Source organism: Natator depressus, chromosome 1 (genome assembly GCF_965152275.1).
Source record: "Natator depressus isolate rNatDep1 chromosome 1, rNatDep2.hap1, whole genome shotgun sequence".
Lineage (NCBI taxonomy): Eukaryota > Metazoa > Chordata > Testudines > Cheloniidae > Natator > Natator depressus.
Window position 1 is genome coordinate 230,100,802 of NC_134234.1, and position 25,896 is coordinate 230,126,697.

The 25,896-nt window shown below is 41.3% G+C and overlaps 1 protein-coding gene across 1 annotated transcript in view; it reads right to left on the reverse strand.

The window, feature by feature from the left end:
• Positions 1-489: 489 nt before the first annotated feature.
• Positions 490-25,896, reverse strand: part of ST8SIA1 (ST8 alpha-N-acetyl-neuraminide alpha-2,8-sialyltransferase 1) — a 169,878-nt gene continuing 144,471 nt past the window's right edge. The window contains exon 5 of the mRNA XM_074937701.1: positions 490-12,516. Within this exon, the coding sequence (XP_074793802.1) occupies positions 12,030-12,516 (487 nt within the window). The 3' untranslated portion in view covers positions 490-12,029. The remainder of the gene's footprint in view (positions 12,517-25,896) is intronic.

Consider the following 25,896-nt stretch of genomic DNA (forward strand, 5'->3'; position numbering starts at 1 on the left):
TGTGTCCATCTGAAGTGGTTTGGTGGGTTTTCCCTGTAAACTAAGTGCCTGATTGAACGCCCATGAAAGGCAGCAGAAAAACTCCCAATTGAGCCAAATTCAGCTCTGGTTAGTCAATTAAGTTACACCAGGGTTGCATTTGTCCCATTTGCTTTAGTGAGAGTTGGATCAGGCAGTAACCTACAAAGGAATGAAAAAAGAATAGATAAAATAGTAAAGATGACAAATCAAAAGAGAGACAATGGATGCAAATTTTAACAGAGCAACAAAGTATGCAGGACATAAAGAGGAAGTGGAAATGGCCTTGATCTATTGAGCATATAGAGACAGATGATGAAGAAAAGAAGAAAAAGAGAAGTCCCACAAATAATACTTTCATTTTTGAAAATGGAGATATTTATTAAGTTAAATAAATGCAAATTATAAATATCGTAACATTTATTTCTGAAAAAGTTCCATCAAAATTAAACAAAACAATGAACTTGTTCCTTCTGATCATGCTTGTTATGACTCAAGCTATGGAAAAAAAGGCATGGAGTACTATAAAATCTAGGTCTGTTATTGAATATTACAAATGGGACTTCGCTAAAAATCACAAGAAATTCTTATGGTATGTTTTGTAAAATGTGACTAGAAAAAAAGACAACAAAATACAGTCGTTCAATAAGTTCTATCACAAGGAACTCTGCTACGTTGAGTCGTCTAGACATTGTTTGTGCACAGTCACCATAGCCATCTTGAAGGTAGACATTCTTTAAATCAGCACTGCACACTACTCGAAAATAAATAGATCAGACTGAAAGAACAGAACATATGTTATTGCCACGCAAAGAAAAGTTATACTTTAGTCCTTGTAACAGTTTTAGCCATCAGCAAATATTTGCTACATTGGAAAGGATTAGATTTAAGCCCTAATCACAAGACTCTAAACAACACCACATTTTGTGATGTTTGAACACTTTGCACAAGTACTTTTGCCCCTGAGTGTGCCAAAATGATGCTGATTCAAGGAGACAGTGACACAGCATCCAGCTTGTGAAGGTTACATACATTATAAATGATGCAATAAATATTACATTTCATTCACAGGGGAAAAATGAATTCATGGCATTTTACAATCTCAGAGCATAATTGTTTGCTAATTCACTTTAAATACCATGCCAAGAACATGAAATATTACATTACCATCACACTTTTCAATGAACTGGGCAAAACAGGAAGGAATGCAAATCCACAAATTTTTACAATGAGAGTGTGAAATTAACCAATGTGCATAGAGACTGCAAAATGTTGAAGACCTACATAACTCTGCCGCTTTGGGAATGGCTAGTATCACTAACCCGGAACCCTTGTTCTGTGTGAATGAGCAAGTACTGCAATTGTGGCCAGCCCCTAATGGCCAGATACAAGGAGAGAGAGGCTCCCTGCACCAACAGTCCCTTTCCCTTGTGCATAAGATATCAGCTACAAACTGGTCCAGGTTAGCTCATCTTGTACCATTTTAAGCACACACTACATTCCTGCTGACTAAAAATATGCAAAATTTCAAATCAATCTTCAAAAGTACTCATAATCAGCCTTGGTTTGAGTTTTGCTCGCATTCATGCTCCTTAAAGTTCCACAAACAAGGACTGCGATAGTTCACCCAGCTGGGTGGTTAGGGAATTTCTTCTCTCTCTAGTCAACCCTATTTCATCGCCATCGTTGGGACACCCCACTGCAAACACATTAAACTAAAAAGCAGAAAGTCCAAGCCTTGTTGAAAGGCAAAAAAGAGGCTGGAGGCAGGGATGGCTGTGTAGAGAGTCCCCTAGTAGGTTAGAGTTCACAGAGCTCAAACCTACAAAGACAAACTTTATGGGCTGCTTCACTTCTAGCTCCTGAGGGCCAAATTGCACTGTTTAGTTCCCAAAGAGAACACAGCATGGGTCACGCAGCCTTGTCACTGACCTCAGTGGACCTTCTGTGCAGCGTACTCACCAAGAGCAGAACTGTTTCCATTAAAATCAATGGAAGGTAGGAACCTTTGAAGATTTGGGCCTTAATCATCTTTGAAAAAGTCTTGGCCCAGGTTCATTTGACAACAATGACACATTTTTGCCTTTACCTGAATTCACGAATTCTCACCAGATTTATGGTTGTGTATACAAAATATCTATAATGAAAACACAAATTGTTGACCTGTTTTACCTTTCAATTTGGTTTACTTACTAGAAGCCACTAACATACTGTGCCTATCTGCATTCACTTATTTCCCATCCCTAGAATAGAATACTTGAGTCTATGTACTCAAAATATACAGTATGGAATTGTTGTTATTATGTTTAGACAGAGGCCCAAGTTAAAAAAAAACCACCAATAAAATGTAGGCTCGTGTCCATCTAGCATTAGTCTGATGACATGATACAATCTCAGGCCATCAAGATTCTAGAAATACAAGGGGATAGACTTTTTCTGAGGCAGGAAACAAGTGTGTTTACTTTCTGAAGAGAGTATGTGTTTTCCTTGCAAGTTTCTTTATGGTTATAAAGAAAAAGCTTACGTTGCAATCTCCAGAACCACAGTAGGTGTCATGAAGAGAAGGTAAATGGAATATGAGTTGTAGCTAAAAGAAACCTTTCCTTCCTCAGTTTACCTCTCTTTTCAGTATTGTTACAAAATAGCCCAGCTCATTGGCACAACAGTTTTAATAATCTTTTACATTCACCATCATCCACATGCTAAATTTGACATTTCATTATTAAAGTGGTTTGCCACTATTTCTTCTTTGTTCATATTTTTTTTTTAAAAAAAATCACTAGGCACCTTTAATCTGCCCTGCCCTTGTTTTTCACCATGGGCTTTCAGTGATAGTCAGAGGAAATCAGTAGTGACACATTACAAAATACAAGCATAAAGAAAATATATTGTACATATATCTAACTGAACAATTTAGAAGGCGATAAAGTTACACATATTTTCCACGAGTTTACATGACACCACTACTACTGCTGTAAAAATGGGGAAAGTAGAAAATGACTTACAAATGCAGATCTCATTTTTCTGATTTAGGAATAAGTGCTTTTTCTTCAAATGCAAAAAACAAACAAAAATCTAGGTCTCTGAGTGACTGAAAATGTGTAGCATTTCTGTGCTATACGGGGTACTGTTTCATGGTTTTCAGCACTTTGGCCACATAATAGACTTCCTGATTTTTAAGTGTCTGGAAACATATGGGAATGCTTTGAATCGTCTTCAGTCCCACTTGTAACAAAGAATATTTGTAGTCCCCATGTGACTGCTACACTGAAAGCTTCTTCTGTTTTGAAAGAATCAACCAGTTTCAGGGATATTCCCAGAGCCAGATTCTCTGACTCAGTTCTGACCACATGGTGCTCCCTTAGTAGCACAAATAGCCCTGAATCGAGTCTCAGCTGGCTGGATCAGAATTACTTAGAGAACTCCACAGGTGTAAAGCTGGCCAAGCCAGTTCCTGTGCCAATTGCCCCTCCACTCTGGCACAGGGAGGATGTCAGCAAAGGCAAGGGCAGGGATGGACCAGAGTGCAGCTCTGCTAATTCTCAGCTGGTGGTGTATGAATAGTCTAGGATCTATTGCTGGTTGTCATAAATAAGACTAGCCATTAGGTACTCAAAACAAATGCTGGGGAAATTTGAGAATCAGGCAGCAGTAATTGACTCCTTCCGTTCTTGTGCCTTGTGGACCTCAGTGGATGAGAGAATCCAAATGTATTTGAAAGGCAGAATTATTGGTTTAGCTCCTTTAGAACAGTAGAAGCTTTATAAGGTGCATCTACTGTGTATAAACAGCCTATATATTATCTATTGGACACACATATGACATATATAAACTCACACATGAAAAAACGATGAAAATACTTTCTTTCATATATTATACTCCACACCGCTACTTTACACACATAAAAACTCTGCAGCAGGCTAATAATGACTATGAAACATGGCTCTCCACAAAAGGACCTAGGGAGGTACTTGCAGAGACTGATGCAAAACAAACGAGATCAAAACAGAAAAAAGATGCCAAGACTAGAAAAACATAAAACCAGGAAAGGTAACTAGAATAGTACAGAACAGAGGATGGATAGGCATTATGATGAGCTGTAGAATAATAATCAACATGTTTTTCTATTTGCAGTATTATAGACTATCGTTAAGTCAGGTTTATAAAGGAGGCCTAGATCTTTTCCCCAGAACTTTTGAAACTGACTTGCATTTCACCGATGCCCTATTGACTGTGAGTGCATTACAAATATTATACAGATTCACTGTTTGGTTGCCCTCAGTCTAGGCTAAAACCAAGGACTATGTTACAGCCAGTCTATTTTCTAGTTCCTGATGATCATTGGTACTTAATGATCAAAACTAATTCCAGAGGTCCAGCGTCTATCACCATGCATTAGTATTGTGATGAAGAGAAATGGCACAGAACATGGGAAGAACAAAGAGCAGCTAAATTTTCAAGACAAGTAGCATCTGAGATTAGAATTGAACCTTTGATATAAATTATAGAAAGAACTTCCTAAACAATAAGTTTATTGCATGCAAAAGTCACCAGAAAAGGGGAAACGCCCCTCCTCCACCCCAAAAAGCAAGCAGGTGCTAGAAAAAACCTATAATGGCCTCATTAAAGTCTAACAAAGTCTTTTGACAATGAGTGGAAAACATTAGTATGATTTGAATGCATCAGAGACAATCTTTTATTTGAGGGTATGTGTCTCTGTGAAACAGGTATTTATTGGTAAGTCTTCATTGCTATGATGAAGGTTTTTGTCTTTTTACTTGGTTCATAGAAACTTCATTTTTTACATTTTTCCCCCCAATACACTATACTTGAATACACAGAATATTGTATGCTCCATTTATTTTACATATATATTGAAATAGGGTCTCATATTGGAAAACACATCCTGTCCCACTCAAAGTATGATTTGTTTTTGCACTATGATACCTTAATGTGGCAGGATTGTAAGTTGCAATAACATGTCTGCTTCACAGTTGCAACCAACATATACCCATCCAAAGAAGCCACTTGTGCTTTGTATTTATGGAAAACAACTAGTTTACAGAAAAGTACCTTTAACTAAATAGCATAGTCTTAGAATAGTTTAAAAACGTATACATTTGAAAGGTTCATAGGCATATTTCCATCAATTTTATAACTGTACAGCCAGACCCTCAGCTGGCTGAAATCTGCATAGCTCTATTGAAATGAAGGGCGCTACAATGATTTATGCCAGCTGAGAATCTGGCTCATAATTTGCTTCTGTGTTTTATTTGGACTTTCTTTTTTCCATTAAAAAGCAAAAACGTTCACTTACTGAGAGGGGTGGAAAACCCATACGGTCTGTTAAAACCTCTGACACAGTCTGAAGGCAGTATCCTCACTGTATTCTAAACCAGGAAGGGTGAACTGGCTGTTATCAAATAGGAACTATCTAAATTGCCAACAAAAACTTCAACCAACTTTTTTTAATTTTCAAAATAATCTTGCCATTGCACTCCCTGGTTCTGATCAGAATGGAAGTGCTGAAATAATAAATCAGTCGTTTGTATAGTGATTTTCATTTTCAAAGCACTTCACAAACATCAACTAATTAATGCTTCAAACACCTTTAAGGCAGGTAAAATATTATTGCCATGTTCCAGAAGGGGAAACCCCAGCACAGAGGCAGGTCATTGTCAGAACTGGGATTAGAAACGAGAAGTTTGTGGCTCTGATGTAATCATGCCCCTCTCTGTGCATTACTAGTTGTATTTCCAGATTGACTGATATTGGAAGGACATGAAATCTCACATGCAAGCTTTTTCTTGCAAAATTTCCAGCTCCAAATAAACCTGAATCTTTTCCAGTGTGACTGTTACTATTTCTAGACTTAGGGCCTGGACCAAAGCTCACTGAAGTCAACAGAACATTGGCTTTGGATCAGCCCCTTCCTGAAATGTTTTTGAGCATCTTTCTTAGCTGTTATGGTGCCACTGTGATGTCTGCTGAGGAGATGGAGAAGTTAACTGCTCCAGAGAGGAAGGGAGAGCTGGTAGTCTTTGACTAATTTAGGTCCTTATTCAGCAAAGCCTTTAAGCATTTGCTTATGCCCCACTGCCTTACTATGTCATCATATATGTTTAACTCCACTACAATCCTGACTGGAATCTTTCTATGCTACTGCAAGACAGTATATATAATGGTAATGGAGGTTCACTGCCAGGGAAGGAGGATCAGGATCACAGAAGAGAAGTTACCTTTGACCAACATTTGAATTGCTCAATTTTTAGATTGCACCTGGGGGAACAATGCAGGTTTTCCAGTATCCCGTGCATGTCATTTTGCATACAGAGGCCCCAATCCAACAGGCAAAACTCCTAATTATTTAAATGAGACTAAATCCTTACTTGTCTCAGTCTCAAGAAGCACTTCAGAGCAACAAACAGGCTAATTTTCATAAGTGATAAGCCACTACCTCTCCTACTGATCTCAGTAGGAGCTGTGGTTGCTTAACATCTTTGAAAGTCAAGACAACAAAAAATATGTATTAACCTTGCAGTCACTGTATACTTCATAATACTGGTGGTAAATTAGAATCTGGTATAATACGCTGGTTTCAGAGCTGTGGTGAAAGCAGGGCTAGCTCCAGCCACTAAGGTCACCTCCCAATACCCAGAAGCACTCAATGGAAGTAGGGCTTGTATGGTGCCATCCTGAGGTTGTAATGACCCCATACTCCCTTTGAATCAGACCAAAAGCCTTCACATTGTTGAGGGGAGAACATGGAATGCTGTTTCAACGTTCACAGAGTGCCCCATGTGGTTTGCTGGTTGGAGATACTATACAACAGCTTCATTTAGACACTTTTTATTTTCAAATGTTCATCATTTTGGAGATAGTCCTACCAGGGCTCAATATACACCAGTGAAAACAATTAACAGAAATCAGATAGCAAATGACATTCTGTCTTCCAGTAGTTGTATACCGTGTATAAACAGAAGGGAGTAAGTATAACTTCCTTTTGATATTTGAGGTTCTTTTAGGAACATTTGCCAGTTTATGTTTATTAAACAGGCTAGTAAATTTGTTAGTAATTTCATAACTTTCAACTATCAAAATCCTGTTTCAATTTCATTTTTAAAGCATTCACTGTACAAATGCCAGATGTCTACTGCCAAAGAGCAGTCCTAGTACAAAACATTCTTGCCAGCATAAAACATGAAAATAATTGAAATAAATGTAAAACTAATACAAAAATATATCTGGAATTCTCCCAAAACCACCTAGAAATTATTTTAAAATAATATCCTCTATGAAACAGTCTCAATACATGCTGCTTTATAGCCAAATTCTCCATTGGGTTTACACCCAGGACAACTCCATTCACTCCAATCATATTTACGGGGTGTAAGTCAGCACAGAATTTGGACCTTTATCACCAAAATCCAGCCTATGGTTAGTTGGTAAGATTTAAAATGGATGATAACATCATTTATCAAAAGGTATGCTTTAAAGTGGCAGTTATTTATGTATATATTTTTCAAGACTCCTTTTATTATTAATTATTTTAAAAATCAGTCAAAAGTCAAAAGACTTCTGACTGATTTTAAAAATCATAATAAAAAGGAGTTTGGAAAAATCTGACTTCAATAAGGCGACTGGACAGGAAAAAACGTGGAGGATTCCTTTAGAAAACCTTTACTTCTTAGTGAACCTGGACATGACAAGGAAATCCTGGGCATCCAGAGAAGGAAAGTCCGTACAGAAGCAGGTAGGGAACAGTATCACATGGTATCCAGAGCCATCATTCCACAAAGGGCCCTACTGGTAGGCAATATAGCCCAAAAATGGATGGCACTGGACACAGTGGCATGGCCAGGGCACTCTCAGGATATGCCAAATTCAGCACATCTCCCAGGAAGTATTTGCCAACAGGACTCCCACAGAGCCCCAGCAACAGTTTAAAGCTGACCTCCTGTGGAGGAATTACTGGGTGAAGGCAGCAGTGCAAATGTCACCTATCCAGTGGAGTGAATCAAGCCTATAGCGTTGCATCTGTGACATCGCAGTCTATTCCCGCAGCCATGACTGTGATGTTACAAACTCCTTGTTGACTAATTGCAGACTCAAGCAGAAGGCAGCAATGAGCTAAAATGAAGATATCCCAAATATTCTTTAGAATACATACTGCAGTACTGTAGAGTAACGGTTAAAACACTACAGCTTACAAAAGGGATGCTGCAGAATTTGGGGATATTCATTATAAGGGTACTCTTATGAAATGGCAAAGAAAATGATGGAAAACATGAGCTAGAAATAGAGGTTCATATTGTTACTAGGATACTTTAAAATGTTCTCCACTTTATATATTTCGGACCTGATCCAACGCCCATTGCAGTCAATGGAAACACTCCCTTTGCCGTTAGTAAGCACTGGATCAGGCCCTTAAATAGAAAAACAGTAGATCTGCATAACTTGTACTGTAAATTTATACAGATCATCTGAAAAAACAAGACTCAGGTTGCTCTGCAGATTGTTTTTAGTGCCAGACTAGTGCTTCCCACAGCTCCCATTGTCCGGGAACGGCGAACCGTGGCCACTGGGAGCTGCGGGGGGGCATGCCTGCAGTTGGTCAACGTAAACAAAATGTCTCACAGCCCGCCAGCAGATTACCCTGATGGGCCGCGTGCCGAAGGGTTGCAATAGAGTTCCTCCCTGCAGAACCCAAGAGGAGAAGTTTGTCCTATGCCTCTGAAGTTATGTTATCCCTATTTCCCAAAACCACAAACAACTGAAACTTTAAAGCAACTTAAAAGAGAGAGTACCTTAGAGACACACTCTACTCTTAATCAATAGGAACTCTATGTGAGCTCTCCCACACCTCACCAACTGTGGGACAAGGAAGCCCTCACTTTTACCAAAACCAAGTGCAATGGCCTAACAAGATTCTACCAACCACAAGAGAGCTCTTGCTGCAGAGACATAGTGTAGTTATCTAGGGGAAGAAGAGTGGAATGCTTTCTTCGTCATCATCACCATCCACCTAAAGCATGAAGTTGCCTTCATGAAGAAGGAGACAGTAACACAGGATATTAGCTTGTTGGAGGTGATATATGAGGGGGGAACCTAGGATTTCATCAACTTCTTCATTGTGGCATGACTTCCCCTTCTGTTATAAAGCTGTACTCTCCTCCTACACAGCTGCTGCAGCAACCACAGTTTACTTTACTTCCACTGGGACAGTGACACGTAGCTTTTCCCGCAACATGGCAGCCTTCTGCCCGATCACGAGAAAAACACAGACAAACCCAGGCAGCCTGAAATACAAAGTCTGTATCTGGAATTCTGAACTTTAATTATGCTTCAGGGTAGATCAAAAGCACATGAGGGAGCTTTTAGTGCACTGCAGTAGGGCCTACACAGACACTTAGTGTGTGTCGGGTTAGTGGGGGATAGATTCACATGCCAGCTTGTCATGAACTACGTGTTCATGTAGATAAGCCCTTAGAAATGTATGGGTAGAGCTATTACTTGATCCAGCAATATTCCTTATTCTTAAATAGGAAATACAGCTAGAATTGGTTAATATTCCCAGTCCAGAATGGAAGATTTTAAGTGTACCTTGGGCCTCTCTGGTTCTCTCAGCATTTTATAGGAGATCTCTCGGGATTCAGTATGATAGATTTCAAATGTCAGGAAGGACCCATAGAGATGATTAGGAAAAGATCAGTAAGTCTGCTGCTTCAATAAAACAGAGAAGGAATGGGATGTCCCCCATGCACAAGACAATTGCTGAGGATCCCATCAGTAGCTCCAAGCCATAAGGTACGAACCACCGTACTAAGCTTTCCAGTGAAGATACCAATTTTCTCATGACCCTGCTCAGATTATTTCCCCAAAGCCTGGGAGAACAGAATTCCAAACTGGTTACGTTCGTACAGACAACAATTTCTCAAGAAATACTTCACAATCCTGACATGTACAATAAAACACCAGTTATCTATTCTGGTCCCAAAAAAAGCTTAGTAAAACTTGCTACAACTTGCAGTAAGGAAATTATTTGATTCTCTGAAATCCTTCTTTGCTGAATACCCTTGCATAAATAAAATGAACAGGTCCATGATGAAAGAATTACCAGGTTATGCAGCATGTCGTCACATTTGTTGATTTTACCTTCTTAATATAGACAAAGATAAAGCAAATGATAGAACCCAGTCAAATTTGAGCATACAAATTTCTAAAACACTATGTAATCCAAATAATCTCCCACCTTCTTTTAAGACTGAAATGCAAACTTTAATAATGATGCCCCTTTCATGTTCTGCAATATTAATCTTTAAAATGATTTTATTCTGAAATGTACAGTTAAAAAAAATCAGAAGTGTGAAGATTTCTCTGTTTCTGTCCTACACAGACATTTGAGGGATTTTTAAAATTATTATTTCCATATTGCAGGCAGCTGACACTAAAAATAAAATCATCATCAAAGCATGATAGGACATACCAAAAAAAAAGCATTGCCTCTTTGGAACGAATATGCATAGCACAGGAAACACCTGTGGCAATCCAATGTCTGTGGTTCTCGTTTTTTGCCGTTTTGACAGTTTGTAGCTTCTAGTGATGGAGTAGAGAGCAACAAGGACGCAAATCTGAATTTAAAAGGCTAATCTTGCAGCAGAAATTGCAAAAAAGATGACGTACCCATATTTTATTTTTGTCACAGTCCTAAAAATAAGAGTACTAATTTACACTGCATTAGAAAGATTCCAGGACCATGGGCTGGCTGAGAAATAAACAAAATGAAAACAGTCTGTGAAGCGATGAAAAGGCTAGAGCAGCCTAAGTGAAATGTACACACTTACATAACTCACTGATTTCAAGGAGAGTGACTGTGTTATGTAAGCACCTGACAGGGTCATTTACTTTTTGCTCACTATGTAGTTTTTAAAGAGTGCTCCCGAGGGCGGTTTTATTTTTCAAACAATATCTTGGACCAGAGATGATCTGGGAAGAAAAATAAAAAATAAGACTTTACGGCCAGAATAGCAATACAAACAGGACGGGATCTAATCGCACAAACAGAACACCGCTTCAAGGAAAAAGGATTTTCATTGTTTTAACAAATTTTAAAAGACACCTGTACTCACTGTGTACCGTCTGTGCTACAAGTAAATTAAGAACCTGGGCCCGCATTCCTTTGTGGACCTCAAACTCCCATTGAGATCAATGAGCATTTGACGTAAGAAGGAATACAGAATTAGACTCAAAGAATGTACAGTAAATTGGTCAGGAGCAGCCCTTATTACAAAACGTACTATTCTACAACAATAGGCCAAAACCAAGCTCCTTGAATTGTTTTTAGCTTCGACATTTCCCAAAGAATTTGTCAGCCTTTCATTAAAATTTATTACCATTTTCCAACCACCTCTAGTTCCAACCACGATGCTACATTAACATGGTTGTAAACTGAAGTGTTCTGGACTACCACTGCTAAACACTGTGGTTAGGTAGGGGTTTTCCAATATACAGGGACTGCTCTATTACAAAAACTGGGCACTGTTTCACCAGAGTCTTAGCACCCTCAGCTCCGTCCCTTGAAGTCACTGAGAGCTGGTGGCTTGAAGGAAGGTAGTAAGAAAGGAAAGAAAGAAAGGGGGTTGTGCTAATCTGGAATTAAATGGATTTTCAACAGCCAGTAGTATTTAGCACAATCAGCCTCCATCCAACGCTTAATGCCCCTTTTAAATTGATCTTTTAAAATGAGAACCAATCAAGATCAGGGATGCTGCTTCCAACAGTAATTTCATAATTATGCAGAGTGAATTCCATGAAAGCTACTTATTTCTCTGTTCCGTAACACTGTGTGTAAGGACTTGTTCCATTGATAACATGAAGGCCAAACAAGAGACAAGTAGCATCTTTAAGGTCTCTGCAAATCCATAAATATTTTCCCCTTCTCTTTTCATTTTCTTTTTGGAGAATATGGAAATTAAAACGAAGAGGATCCCCCATGCCCTTCCTTATCGTCCTTAAGCAGAAGACTGGAGTAAAGGGGCCTCACATTGTTCTAGCTGCATTCTCAATACACCATTTTTATGAAGAAACCAGAGCTGTAGAAACTCTTCTGGCATGGCATGGAACCCAGAATCAGGCAACACATTGTCATAGTAATGATGGCTGATAAACCTTCCATGCAGGTCCACTGAAAAAGGCCAGAAGCCATAGATGGTTACTTCTTCGCACAGACCTAGGGCTGCGCTGACAAGGAAGAGACCTGTTGAAAGCCGCTTGGCATGGATTCCTTTGCTCTTCCAAAACTTGCCAATGTCACGGAGGAAGTTGGGATTGGCAAAGAGCACCGTCTGGTTGGCACCAAAGTCCTCCAGGGTGTAGTAAACCCGTAGGGATGGTTCTGTCCCTGTCTTCATAGAAAAGGCTGGCATATAGACGTAGCTATGGTTATAGACTTTAACACTATCCACAAAGGTTTTTCTAGACCAAAGCAGATTCTGGAATCTGTGAAAACAAAACAAAGGCATGGGGGTTACATATATTTTCCTGTTCATTTCAGAATCCAGCTCAAAACTAACCTCCCTGTATTTTCAACTATGCATGGATTTTCTCTAGCCAACCGTGTGGACTGTTTCTGCCATCGTGTCTACCCATTCCCTATGCTTGTTAACACTGGTCTCCTCTGTCCCTTTCTCCAATGCCATCTGGACCTGTCTTTCTGCATCTTTCCCCTCCAACTCTTCACTTCTTTTCAAATCTCATGTGAAAGTGTACCTTTTCTCTCCTTCTTGTGCCTCTGAATTTCTCTGTCCCTCTGCTATTATTGTTTAGGTCCAGGAGAAAGAATGGGCTTGCAGTTGAGGCACTGGACTGTGACTCAGGAGAGCAGAGTTTGGTTCTTAGCTCTGCTAAAGACTAGACTTCCTGTGTGACTCTGGACAAATCACTGAGGGTGTGTCTACGCTGCAGTAAAGAACCTGTGGCACCGAGTCTCAAAGCCCAGGCGAATTGACTCAGGCTCACAGGGACTGGGTTGCAGGGCTAAAAATTGCAATGTCAGTGTTCAGGCTCAGGCTATAGTCTGGGCTCTGAGATCCTCCCCCCTTGTGGGGTTTCAGAGCCAGGCTCCAGCTTGAGCCAAAACAGTGACACCTCAATTTTTAGTCTCCGTAACCTGAGGCCCATGAGCCCGAGTCAGCTGACCCGGGCCAGCCATGGCCATGTTGTAGTGTAGATGTACTCCCAATCTCTGTACCTTAATTCCTCCTCTGTAACATAGGATACTTCTGTACCTCCAGAGCTTGGTAATGAAAAATCCATTATTGTTTGGGAGGCACTCAGGTACTACAGTAATGAGAGACATAAGTCAGGTATAGGTATAACTGAAATATGAAAAGCATTTTGGGATACGGTTTATAAAAAATAAATGAAAATTAAGCAAGTATATTGTAGCAATGGGTTGTACCTGTTTAGAGAAAAATTAGATCCAGTCAAATTTTTTTTTTTACCCTGTGAAAACTGACAAATTTTATTGAAATTTTTAGCAGAAAGTTTTAACATTTCACTGAAAATGTTTTGGTTTTTCAGCTGAATTGCCAACAACTGAAGAGTTTTCAGTCTTCTAAGGGCAGCAGGGAGTGAGGATTTTTCAGGAAAACAAATATTTTCCTTTTATCCAAAACCCAATTTTCTGTCTGAAAACTTTTGGACAGAGAATTTTTTTTTTACCAGCCCTAGTAAAAATCCTTGTTGTTCTGGCTCCTTAATACTGATTAAAATTAAATTAAAAGGATCTCATTCAGATTGTACAGCAACAGCAGTAAGAAATATTTATATAACCAAAATGCATATGTAAAGCCACAATCCATCATTTGTTTCTGTTATATCTTTATGATTGCTTAAATATGGTGTTAGAGGTTAACATTGCTGCTAATTCTGTTTCTGGAACTACAAGGACTCTTAAGACCTGGCATTTGGCAAAAACAAGTTGCATGGAAGCCAATGTGTTGTTTAGGATAAATGGCACCACAGACCAAACAGACTGAGCTAAACTCAGAATTAATATACAAGATGGAGCAATGTTGTTAAGTGGGTTTACAGGTAGTTTATATTTCTAGATTACAAGCTAAGGAGCCAGAAAAATGTACAAGTTAAAGTAAAAAGACTCCTGTTGGCAACTACCAAGATGGTTTAAAATGGTGTAGATTTTTTTTTCCTGCTAAACGGCTCCTCTGACCTCTTGGCATGTAAATTACATCAGGTTAGACTTTTAAACCACTGACAAACACTTATTGATGAGTAAGGTTCACATTACTTTTGACTTCCACCCATGGTATCTAGTCCAAGGTAGTATTCTTTGATGAAAAGTAACCTCTCTATACTGAGGAATTAAATACTTCCAGAGATGCAAGATGAAGTGACTCTGGCAGGAAATTCTAGGTTAGTTTCGGATACACGCTTCCACTCACCATGGCGCACAGTGGCAAAGTACCATTGTTTGACACTGAAATGCCCCTGACAGGTCAGAGACTTTTCATGGACGATATTCAGGACCCAATGGACAAACCTATTTAATTACAGGAGTCATTTGCTTGGTGTGGGAGTCTGGACTGCACTGCTAGGGTTTGCCTATGTCTTGTCTTCTGCATGAATTCTGATTGCCTCAGGACAGAGTAAATTTTTTTCTGAACAGACCTCAGAGAAAGCATCCCTAATATTAGCTCCTTTCCTAATAGGAGAGTTATTTTCTCTCTCACACACAAGCACCCTATATACATAAACGTCATTGCTGACATTTTCTCAGAGACAGAATTTGTATTGTCTTCTCTCTACCACTTATAGCACCCTACCCCTCTCAAACACTGAGCAGTCTTAAAAGTGTTACATTATATAGGAATGACATATAAGGTCCAATTTAATACTGGCATTGTATAAGAGTCCAAACAGCAGAAAAACTAGGATTTCTGGTTACTCTTCCCCACTCTGCCACTGATATACTGCAAATCGTAATCTTTGTGCCTGAAAGATGGGTGTAAAAACATCTCCTTCACAGGGGTCTTAAGAGATCTAATTTTGCGTAAACAGTTTTGAAATGAGAGGCACTACATGAGCATACTAAAAAAAACAAATAAAAATAAAAACCTCATTGGTCTGAGTATGAAACTAGCTGACCTGGAGCAGTTGATTAACAGCTCCTATCAGATAGGGCTACCTAAACATGATAGATCATCCATGGGCACCAACATTGTGAGTGCACTTGAGCCTAATTCTAAAAGGAAATCACTTTCTTTTGAGCATTTACCGCCTAGTTGTTTGTCTAGCAATGGGGTTAAGCACAACCAAAATAGACAAATAGGACAATTCATTGCATAGTATATTGCATTTGGCAGACACTGATAAAGCATGTGAAGGTCAGCCATGACTGCAGTGTACTGGCAGAGGAGTGCAAAGGGGATTTGCATTTCCCTTTACACACAATAATGATTTGTAGAAGCCAGTACTCCAGTGCTATTCGTTCTTTATTTTCACAAGTAAAGTGCAAGCCTCCCTGAATGAGGGGTTCACCCACTGCCCATGTGGAAAAGCAAGAATCCTGGCCAGTTCTGGAACATTTGGGCTGATACATTTTGAGGCAAAATAATAATAATAATAATTCCCCTCACAAGCACAAGCTAATGTTGGTAGCTGTGCAAACCCCAATATCCCAGTGCGAGCTTTGGGAGGCATTGCATACTGTCCACCCAGGATGCAGGGGGAACACCACCTCCTGCTACAACCTCAAAGGGGCAGAGTGTGTGCTTCCCTCCTCCACTGACCAGCTCTGCTACCCATTGCAGAGGGAGGGGTAGGGACATGTCTTCTCCCTGCTCCTTTCAGGGATTCTAGCAGCACCACTGCTGCTAACCTAGTGCAGGCATTAAGCTCAGGTGAGCACAAGAATGCATTTGTGGCCAGCCCCTGAACACCTATGAGGAACTGGCCACACATTCTGGCCCTCTCCATCAAAAAACTGTACCAGATACAATAGGGGCAAAAAGGTTGGCAAATGCAGACTGAGACACCTGATGCTGGTATAAACAAATGGCTGCATCGTTTACCTCTGCAACACTTTGATCTCACAAAGCAGGACCAGCTAAGGATTAGCTTATTTCCCAACCAGCTCTGCAGCTCCTCCCCTTACACAGCCACCCACTGTTACTTTCTCCCCAAATGGCAGCTCTAACTTCAGCCACAAAAAGGTAAAACATCCTATCAGAAGCTGGAGATAGAGCTGCACCAGTGGTAGGGGTGAGCTTCCACACACCCCCTCCCCCAAGTATGATTCATCACTGAACAAGAGCAACCGCTTCTGGGGTCAGCAGATTTTTCAGTCTTCATACATATTCAATTCTTGACTCCTCTGCTGGAATTTCTATATGGATGAAACCCCTGCAGAAAATATTGCTGATTATGGAGGCAATTCTTATGCTTTGTGGACATCTGTCTACTAGGAACTGAAGTGACCGCAACTAGCTCATCTCACACAGACAATTTAACAGCCACCAGATGGTAGTGACTCTAGACCTACTGCCGCTTTCCTTGCAAATGCAATATCCCCATGTACTGAGCTCTGTGTTTGCAGGAAATGTGAAACTGGGTCCTTTCAATCCCTGTCAACCTGAGCTAGATTTAAAATGATGAACTAAAGGTGACAGGTTCATTACCAATGCCTTGAACCAGCTAACCACCATCCTACCAGCAGTCCTGCTCAATTAGAGTCACAAAGGTCAGAAATGGAAAAGACTAATTAGATCATTCAGTCCAACTCTCTGCCAGTATAGGAGATTGTTGCACGCAGCCCATTTCCCACCATTCATCCCACTTTGGTTTTGAATAACGAATAACTAAGCACATAGAGCCATGCTTTGACCTTTTGCAGTGTGCACATGTACACACAACTGTATACTTACATACACATAAAGAGGGCCTCACACTTATGTACAGTAGTAGCCAGATTCTGCAGGGTAGTGAGCATCTCCTGAAGACAATGAGAGTTAAGAGGCTTAGCAGCTTGCAGAAACATGCCCTAGTACCTGGACTATATTGAGTGGAAGCAGGAAGACTGCTTTCACCAGAATTCTATCATCTCTTAATAGGTTTGAGACAGTTCACTTGCGGGATGTGTTAGCTTTTGGTTGTGACCATGAACAAGATCGCTTCTTCAGTGAAAGTTCTCCAGTCGGCAACACATGGCAAGTGTCAACTCAAAGGGACAGACTCTGAGTTGGTGCACATCACTATAGAGTCACTGAAGACACAGGAGTTATGGTGATGTGCATCAGCTGTGGGGCACCCTAAGTATTGTGCTCTCTGACTATTGATGTCAATGCATCTGGGGGAGCAGCAGAGAATGACATATCAATATGAGATCACAACTTTGTACTGACCGGCCCCCCGGGACTCTCACCCACTATCCAACCGCTCCCTGACTGCCCCAACCCCTATCCACACCCCTACTCCCAGACAGGTTCCCTGGGACTCCCACGCCTATCCAACTGCCCCTGTTCCCTGTGCCCTGACTGCCTCCTGGGAACCCCTGCCCCTTATCCAACCCTCTGCCCCTGGCCCCCTTACCATGCCGCTCAGAGCAGCATGTCTGTCAGCCGCGCCGCCTGGCAAGAGCCAGACACGCTGCCGCACTGCTCTGCACGAGCATGCAGCCCCACTGCCCAGAGCGCTGCAGGAGAAGGGGGACAGCAGGGGAGGGGCTGGGGGCTAGCCACCCCGCCTGAGAGCTCGGGCCTGGGCTGGGCAGGACGGTCCCGCGGGCCGGATGTGGCCCGCTGGCTGTAGTTTGCCCACCTCTGTCCTAACCCCTTGCCAATGAGGAGTGGCCTTTACAGACTGCAGTCTGCCCCAGTGAGTGGGGGCTAGGTGATGACTGGCAGTAGCTAATGAGGCAAGGGGGGGGGGGTTGGAGGATTGGGGGTTCCCCTGGGAGGGGAGACCCAGAGTGTGGGGGTATTGCAGGGGCAGAACCCTGAGGTAAAGGGCACCGGGGTGTGGGAGGGACATGGGGAGGCCTGAGGCAGGCGAGGCACTGGCCTGTAGAGTGTGCTCCGTATGCTGGAAAAGAGCTAATTCCCAGATGATCAGCAGGAGGTGCCGTGCCAGTGAGTCTCACTTCGCTACACAGATATTTTAAGAAAATGACATTACGTCATGGGGGGTCGGAGGGGGGATCTCCCGGAATAGCTTCAGTCAGAGTTGGCAACCCTAGTGGGAGCTCCAGAAAGAACTGGTTGCAAAGTGGCTTTAAGCCACCTTTATGCTTCTCTGATCCTGAGCTAACTGGCTTGAAGTCTTCTCTGAATGACACCATTAGGATAGCTAGGGATCACTGATACACAGGATAGCCACTGCCATGCTCACTGACTCACCTCGCTACCCTGAGCTATGCCCCCTATACTGGCTGCTGGGAGAGACTGCGAGGCAGGAGCAATTCTGCTAGCTTTATGCTTCTTAAGCATCATCCAATGGTTATGTTGGCTGCACAGCCTGTCACAGCAGAGCAGGACAAATAGCACAAAGGTAGCTGAGTATCAGGACAGTAGACTTGACTGTTAGCATTTCATTCAACAGGAACAGTCCAAAATACATCTTAAAATAGTGATGCATTTGGGGTTCTTGCAGTACCTTACTGAAGTTCCCTTTTGTTTTACATACAAGGATGTGGTATGGGCAGTGGCGCATTAGCCACTGGGCCAGCAGGGCCTGTGTCAAGGGCCCCGGCCAATTGGGGGACCCCGGAAAAATGGGCACCCCAGCACCTTGACCTGTTCCGCCCACCCGGTGCTCCTGCTGGGGAGCGGGGCCAGAGCACAGGGGCTTGCAAGGAGTGACGGGCAGAGCAGAGCAAGCCCCTGTGCCCTGACCCTGCTCCCCGGCAGGAGCGCCGGGCAGGCAGAGCAGGGCAAGCCCTCCCGCCCCACTCCCATGTCCTCTGCAGGAGCGCCGGCGGAGGGAGGAGGAGAAGAGAGCGACTGCAAGCAGAAGGGGTGAGGAGGGGCCCCCACTTGCTCTGGACCAGGGCCCCACAAAACCCTAATCTGCCTCTGGGTGTGAGAGGGGAACAGAGGCATTTTTACATGATTAAACTCTGTCTCGAAGCCAGCTTTGTCTTGCTCGACTGCTGCCAGGCCAACATGCTGCAGTGTACACTCAGTGGCTGCTTTGTATTTCCAGAGCAGTGCAAAGAACCCTGAGCATTCTGATCAATCCGTCCCTTAACTTGCAACACTAACAGAGTGGGGATTGTTAGTTAGAAAATGCAGGACCTTTCTTCACCCTCCCCCCCAACTTACAAAGAAAGTCCTAGAAAATTAATATTTTTAAAACGTTAAAGCATTTTTCATAATGCAAAATCAAGTCAGAAAATGTTATAGTTACAATTCAGGGCTAATGTAAATCAGCCTGACTCCTCTGGAGCTACACTGATTTATATACGCTGAGGATCTGGCCCTCAGTCTATAATTACAAGATCCAAGTTATTTTAGGGATATTCATAAGTATCTAAAATTGTAGAACACACTCTACTACATTATATTATCTGAGAAGCAATTTGTGGACATGTACTAAAACCTTGTACCATAATGCATGCACACAAAGGAGTGTTCATTCAGTGTTAACATTTACAATTCCTGAATGCTGGGTGTTTAACTAGACAGAAGAAATGTGAATTGGCAATGACAGAACTGAAGGCATGAAGTGAGGAAAAATATAGGGGCCATCACAAGGAAGCTCCAACAGGAAGAAAGCATTTCTTTTCACCAGCTACATCCACTTCCATCTGCTGTTTAATGAAAGAAACTAGGATTGTAGATTCAAAGACATAAACAATTTGCATCAGGTAGTACTAGTTTGCTTAATGACTCCCAATTCAAAAATCTAGTGAGTCAGGAAAAATGGTCTATTCAATGCGTGCCCGATGTTCTACTGGGTTATTTCTCATGCCTTTCTCTGCAGTTTTAGGTGCTAAAGTACTAAGTACTAAGCAAAGCAGGTATCCAAAAATTGCACCTGCAGTACACCCCCAGAACCAATCAGGAGATCAGCAATTTCTTCTTAAAGGTGACCTGCAAGCTGTTTACACAAAATTCCTTCACCTGCAACCATATGCCCTGAAGCTCCCCAACAGCCAGGAGAACAGAACATTTATGTCATTATTGGTTTAAAACTATTTTCTCTTTATATCTCATAATGTCCAAACCTCAGCCCAACCCTTGACTCCCACCCCGCTGCAACACGCATCTTAGATGTGTGCTAAACTCAGTGGTTTCAGCTGGCAGGGGTTTGTGCAAACCTTGTGTTTGGTTTTGACCTGCACCACATCATGCCACTTAATTTCAAGCTTCAAAGCCAAAGGCAGGCAAAATTGTCTTCACTACTACCACGTTTCATATGGTTTCCATGTGAAACCATGAATGAGCCCATAATTGCTTTGAAATCACAGGGAACGTGGGCTGAGCTTTGCACAGTATTGGGTAAGACACTGAGAGCTTTGCAGAGTATAATCTGTTAGGTAGCACAGCAATGGTGTCACATCAGCAATAGGTTTCTGCTGAGAGATCAATCCCCTTATGGTCTGGTGAAAGTGCTCAGGTAAAGAGTTTTGAAATTCTAAAAAAACAGGGATTTTTTAAAATTTTAATTATTGCACATGCTTTGAGGTATGAAATTCTAACAGGCTACCTTATGCCATTGCCTTACTCAGCCAAGACAGACCCCTCTGCATTCCCATGCTGAGCCTGCCCGGGGTCTTAGGTCCAAGCCTGATACAGAGCCCTGCCCCTGCTCTCCAGATCCTCCTCCCCGCAAGCAACTGGGCAGGAAATGAGCAGGGAGGGGGTGAGGAGTAGACAGAGCACTGACTCTGCCAATGCTGCTCTCTGGACAGGAACAAGGAGGGAGAGTAAGCTGTTCCCTTTGAAGGGCTGCAGTAACTTATTTCACTTGGGAGCAAGAGAGGAATTCTGACTCTGAGTAAAAATTAATCCCAGCACTCTTGAGGCACAGAAATTATTTGACACCCCTAGAAGCCCAATCTAACCCAATATTAACAATACCAATTTTTGATAACTTCTCCTGGTATGGTCCTTCCATATAGATGACCTTCTGTCAGTCATTCATACCTTTCCAAAGCACTGAAGTTTTTCAGGTTTGGTCTCAGCCTGAACTTTAGTTCCCCTCCTCCCTTGGGTAAATCTGCACAAAATCCATAGTAGCCACTTTTCATTTACAATACTGAGAAAGACAAAAAAACCTTCTTCCACAACCAAATTTTGAAACCTCTAAACTGAATAGTCCTCAGCAAGGAATGGATGCTTTTCTACATTTGAAAAATACTGATGCTAAAATACCAAAGCAAACCGGAAATTTGCATTTGCACAGTAGACAGTTTTAAGTCTCTGCTACGCCTTCTAAATATGGGGCAAAATTTTCAAAACTGAGAACTCACTGAGTAACTTCAGTGCATAAAGAAAAGGAGTACTTGTGGCACCTTAGAGACTAACCAATTTATTTGAGCATGAGCTTTCGTGAGCTACAGCTCACGAAAGCTCATGCTCAAATAAATTGGTTAGTCTAAGGTGCCACAAGTACTCCTTTTCTTTTTGCGAATACAGACTAACATGGCTGCTACTCTGAATTCAGTGCATAAGAGTAGTTTAAATCATACAACAAGGGGATGGGTCAATTCCACATTTTCCTTTACACTAATCCAGCTCCTTCATTGGCATAAGAACCATAAGCACGTGTATTGCTATTTATTCATTAGGTGACAGATGACTGGTTGCTACTACTAGTGAGGTAAATGCTAACAAAGAGATGATGTAAAAATTAATAGGATCCTTCTAGTGTACTTTCTGCTCATATTCTCTTTGTGACCAACTGGACATAATTTGATTATTCAAGAAAACAAAACAGTGTTTAATCAATTTCTTCACCCACCTACTCTGCCTGTAGAGCATTACCATTCTTAATTTATTTACTATTGGCAGCATTCAGTGAGTGGGCTTAAATTTTCACTTGTTATTTCTTACTGAAGGAATTCTTCCATGAGAACTACCTACACTCTCCTCCATTAATCTGCGCTATGCAAAATAACACTGATTTTTTTCAGCTCATTCTGTTTTTTCTTAGTGCAGATTTGTTCAGCCCCAGTGGAACGATGGCATTTGCCAGGTTTCAGGTTTTCTTCTGCAACAAAAAAAGCTATTATGAATAAAGACTGGTCAGAGTACCAGTAAATCAGCTTAGCTATTTAATCTTATCCAAGAGTATGCATATATCTTTGGTCTGGAAATCTCAGTGATCTCAAGATTTCCAGCATCTGTGCTTTCAGCCAAGCCAGAATAGGAGAATAGTCTTTTCTGAGGTATTTTGGTGGTACTTCTCCACATTCTAATCTAATTCTATTTAGGTTCTTATCTCTGACGTGTCTGAGCACAATCCAGACCCTGATGAAACCAAACTTTCACGGACCTGGTTGAGCTTTGTGCAAAAAAGTTCATGTGAGTTGTTATGTTATTCAAACCAATACACTCATAACTAAATGCTTTGGCTTTCCATATAGCCTATATAACCTATAGTAGTCACCCGATAAAAGTCAATATTTGTTACCTGTTACCATAGAGTGATATTTGAGATGCCACAGTTTTTTCTCTTATATTTAAAAAAGAAAATTATAGTATTGTCACTGTTCGCTCACCTTAACTTTTTAATCATAATCACATTCTGTTTATTTTATGAATGGCTGCATCTAAGTTTATAATGGTACCATGATACCAGTTCTGTTATCATATAATACTGAGCCTGGGTATCAACTGGTCCATAAAACGAAACTGCTAAGCCACAGAGACTCCCTAACTAGCACTGTGGTACCAGAGGACAATATTATCGTAATGTTATTTATGATAAGGAGGATGCTGGCCCTCTCTCTGTTTGGAGAATTTTTATTTTTTGAATAAAATTTGTCTTTTTGTATGTTTGCTATTGGTTGCTGACTTTTCTGCCTTTTTAAGGTCCATTTGAATTTAAAATGCAAAATCCCAGGCCAGTCACACTTACAAAATATTTCCTCCACAGAGGTAAAGGACCAACCTCTTCATCTTTAATAGTACTTCATTCAAACTACTGTTCCAATCGCAACACTTGCTACCAAACCGGTCACTCCAGAAGTAATGGCAAGGAGGCATTCAGATATATATGGATCGATAGGGATCAGGGTCATGCTGATCAGCCGCCATGGACACAGGACTTAGGCGAGTGAACATGATACCAGCATTTAGAGTTGATGTTCCCAAAACCAATATGATTTTAGACACTTTCTTTCTGTAGATCAGTACTGTAAAAGGTATCCCATAAGGATGACACTATGTCTAATAGCACTGATATATGCCATGTACACTCCCTATGAACAACAATATACCACTAACTATACATTATTCTGTAATGCTTTACCCAAAATGTCAAGATAGCAAAGACACTAACTTAATCATTATTTATCAATGTTACTTACATAAAACCAAAGCATGATAGTAAAGGCCTGTCAGTCAGGTTGGGGATAACTAAAGTGTTCAGCTGATACTGTAGGAGCATCTTGTAAGTCATTCACAATGGAAAATAACACTCAGTGAAAGAGTAATTAAACAAAACAATTCTTACCTGCCATTCAGGATTACAGGAAAGCTCACTACATAGGCATGGGAGGAAGAGCACAGTGCTCTCAGTGGAAAGTTTTGTTCCAAGTGTCCTGAGTAACCTCTAAGTATAAGCAATACAATATACCTCTAACCACTGCTCTTGAGAACACTTTGTGCAACAGAGCCTGGAAGATGTTAAAGTGAACATAAGAATGGCCATACTGAGTCAGACCAAAGGTCCATCTAGCCCAGTATCCTGTCTTCTGACTGTGGTCAATGCTAGGTGCTTCGGAAGGAATGAACAGAACAGGTAATCATGAAGTGATCCATCCCTTCTCACCCATTCCCAGCTTCTGGCAAAGAGAGGCTAGGGAAACCATCCCTGTCCATCCTGGCTAATAGCCACTGATGGACCTATCCTCCATTAATTTATTCTTTTTTGAACTCTGTTATAGTCTTGTCCTTCACAACATCCTCTAGCAAAGAGTTCCACAGGTTGACCGTGTGTTATGTGAAGAAATACTTCCTTTTATTTGTTTTAAACCTGCTGTCTATTAATTTCATTTGGTGACCCCTAGTTCTTGTGTTATGAGAAGGAGTAATTAACATGTCCTTATTTACTTTCCCCACACCAGTCATGATTTTATAAACTTCGATCATATCCCCCCAGTCTCTTTTCCAAGTTGGAAAGTCCCAGTCTTATTAATCTCTCCTCAGATGGCAGCTGTTCCATACCCCTAATAATTTTTGTTGCCCTTTTCTGTACCTTTTCCAATTCCAATATATCTTATCTGAGATGGGGCGACCACATCTGCACGAAGTATTCAAAATGTAGGCAGACCATGGTTTTATATACAGGCAATACAATATTTTCTGTCTTATCTATCCCTTTCCTAATGATTCCCAACATTCTATTAGCTTTTTTGACTGCCGCTGCACATTGAGTGGATGTTGTCGGAGAACTATCCACAATCACTCCAAGATCACTTTTGTGAATGGTAACAGCTAATTGAGACCCCATCATTTTATATGTATAGTTGGGATATTTTCCAAAGTAAAGAAATATTTGACCTCTGCCTTTACTCTATCAAATGCTTTTTCTGGCATGAATCATCAATGCAAAGCTAGAGAGGTTTGCTCATGTTACGGTGCACCCAAGATGGAATTATAGCCTGAAGAGTGCAATTCTACCCAAAAAAGTGAGTGTACATGAAAACAGTAACTTATTATTCAACAGACTGGCTATATTCAGAGCCATAGCTACTATTTTAAGGACAAAGTTAAGTTTTTATTGCTTGCTTACTCCTGTTGGCCCTGAAAATCACACATCTAAGAGGGAGAGCACTGGATTCTATTACACTTTGTGCATCATCAACATTACTGATAAGGGATTGATCTAGCTCCCATTGACATCGCTGAGCACTGGACCAGACTGTCGCTGCAATCAGTTATGTCTGTTGAAGGGAATCGGAAGAGAGCAAAAATGACCAATCCACTCTTTATGTCCTTGAAAGCACAGGATACTTAATTCATTGTGTTTTAAATATCCAACAGTGACGGACAATGTTATATTGAGATGGGTGAAGGTGTCTAGCAGGGCAACACAGCATTGTGATTTGGAAGAGAAAATAAGCAGCATGCTAGTGATATTTCCAGGTGGTATTAAATTTGGATAAATGTCTCTAGGACAGAGAAATAATACAAAGGCACCTAAAGAGTTTAGAAATATGAGCAAAAATTAACAATTGTGAAAAAGCTCTGTCCTTGTCTCCGTGGGTCCCGTGTTTCCTGGCGGATTTTGCTAGCCTCAGAGGCTCACTGTGACCCTCCACATAACCCTTCTCTCTCTAGAGATAACGGTCACAGTCTACTGAGCCATTTTCATCATGAGCCAGTGAGGGAGATGAGGAGAAGCTATCCTCCCTTGCACAGTCTCTGTTGTTTCTTAGTCACAGTGATTAATCGGGGGCGGGAGGGGGAGGGTGGGCAAAGGGGGGAGCCCGGGCCCGCCCTCTACTCCGGGCTCCAGCCCAGGGACCCTAATAATATCAGCTATGGTAGATGACCTTTTAGAAACATGACATGTACAATTCCCTGGGCTACTTCCCCACAGTAGCCCCCACTTCCTCAAGCTCCACTTCACCCTTACCTCAGGGCCTCCTTCCTTTTGCCTGATATGGTGTACTGCTCAGTCTCTCCAACA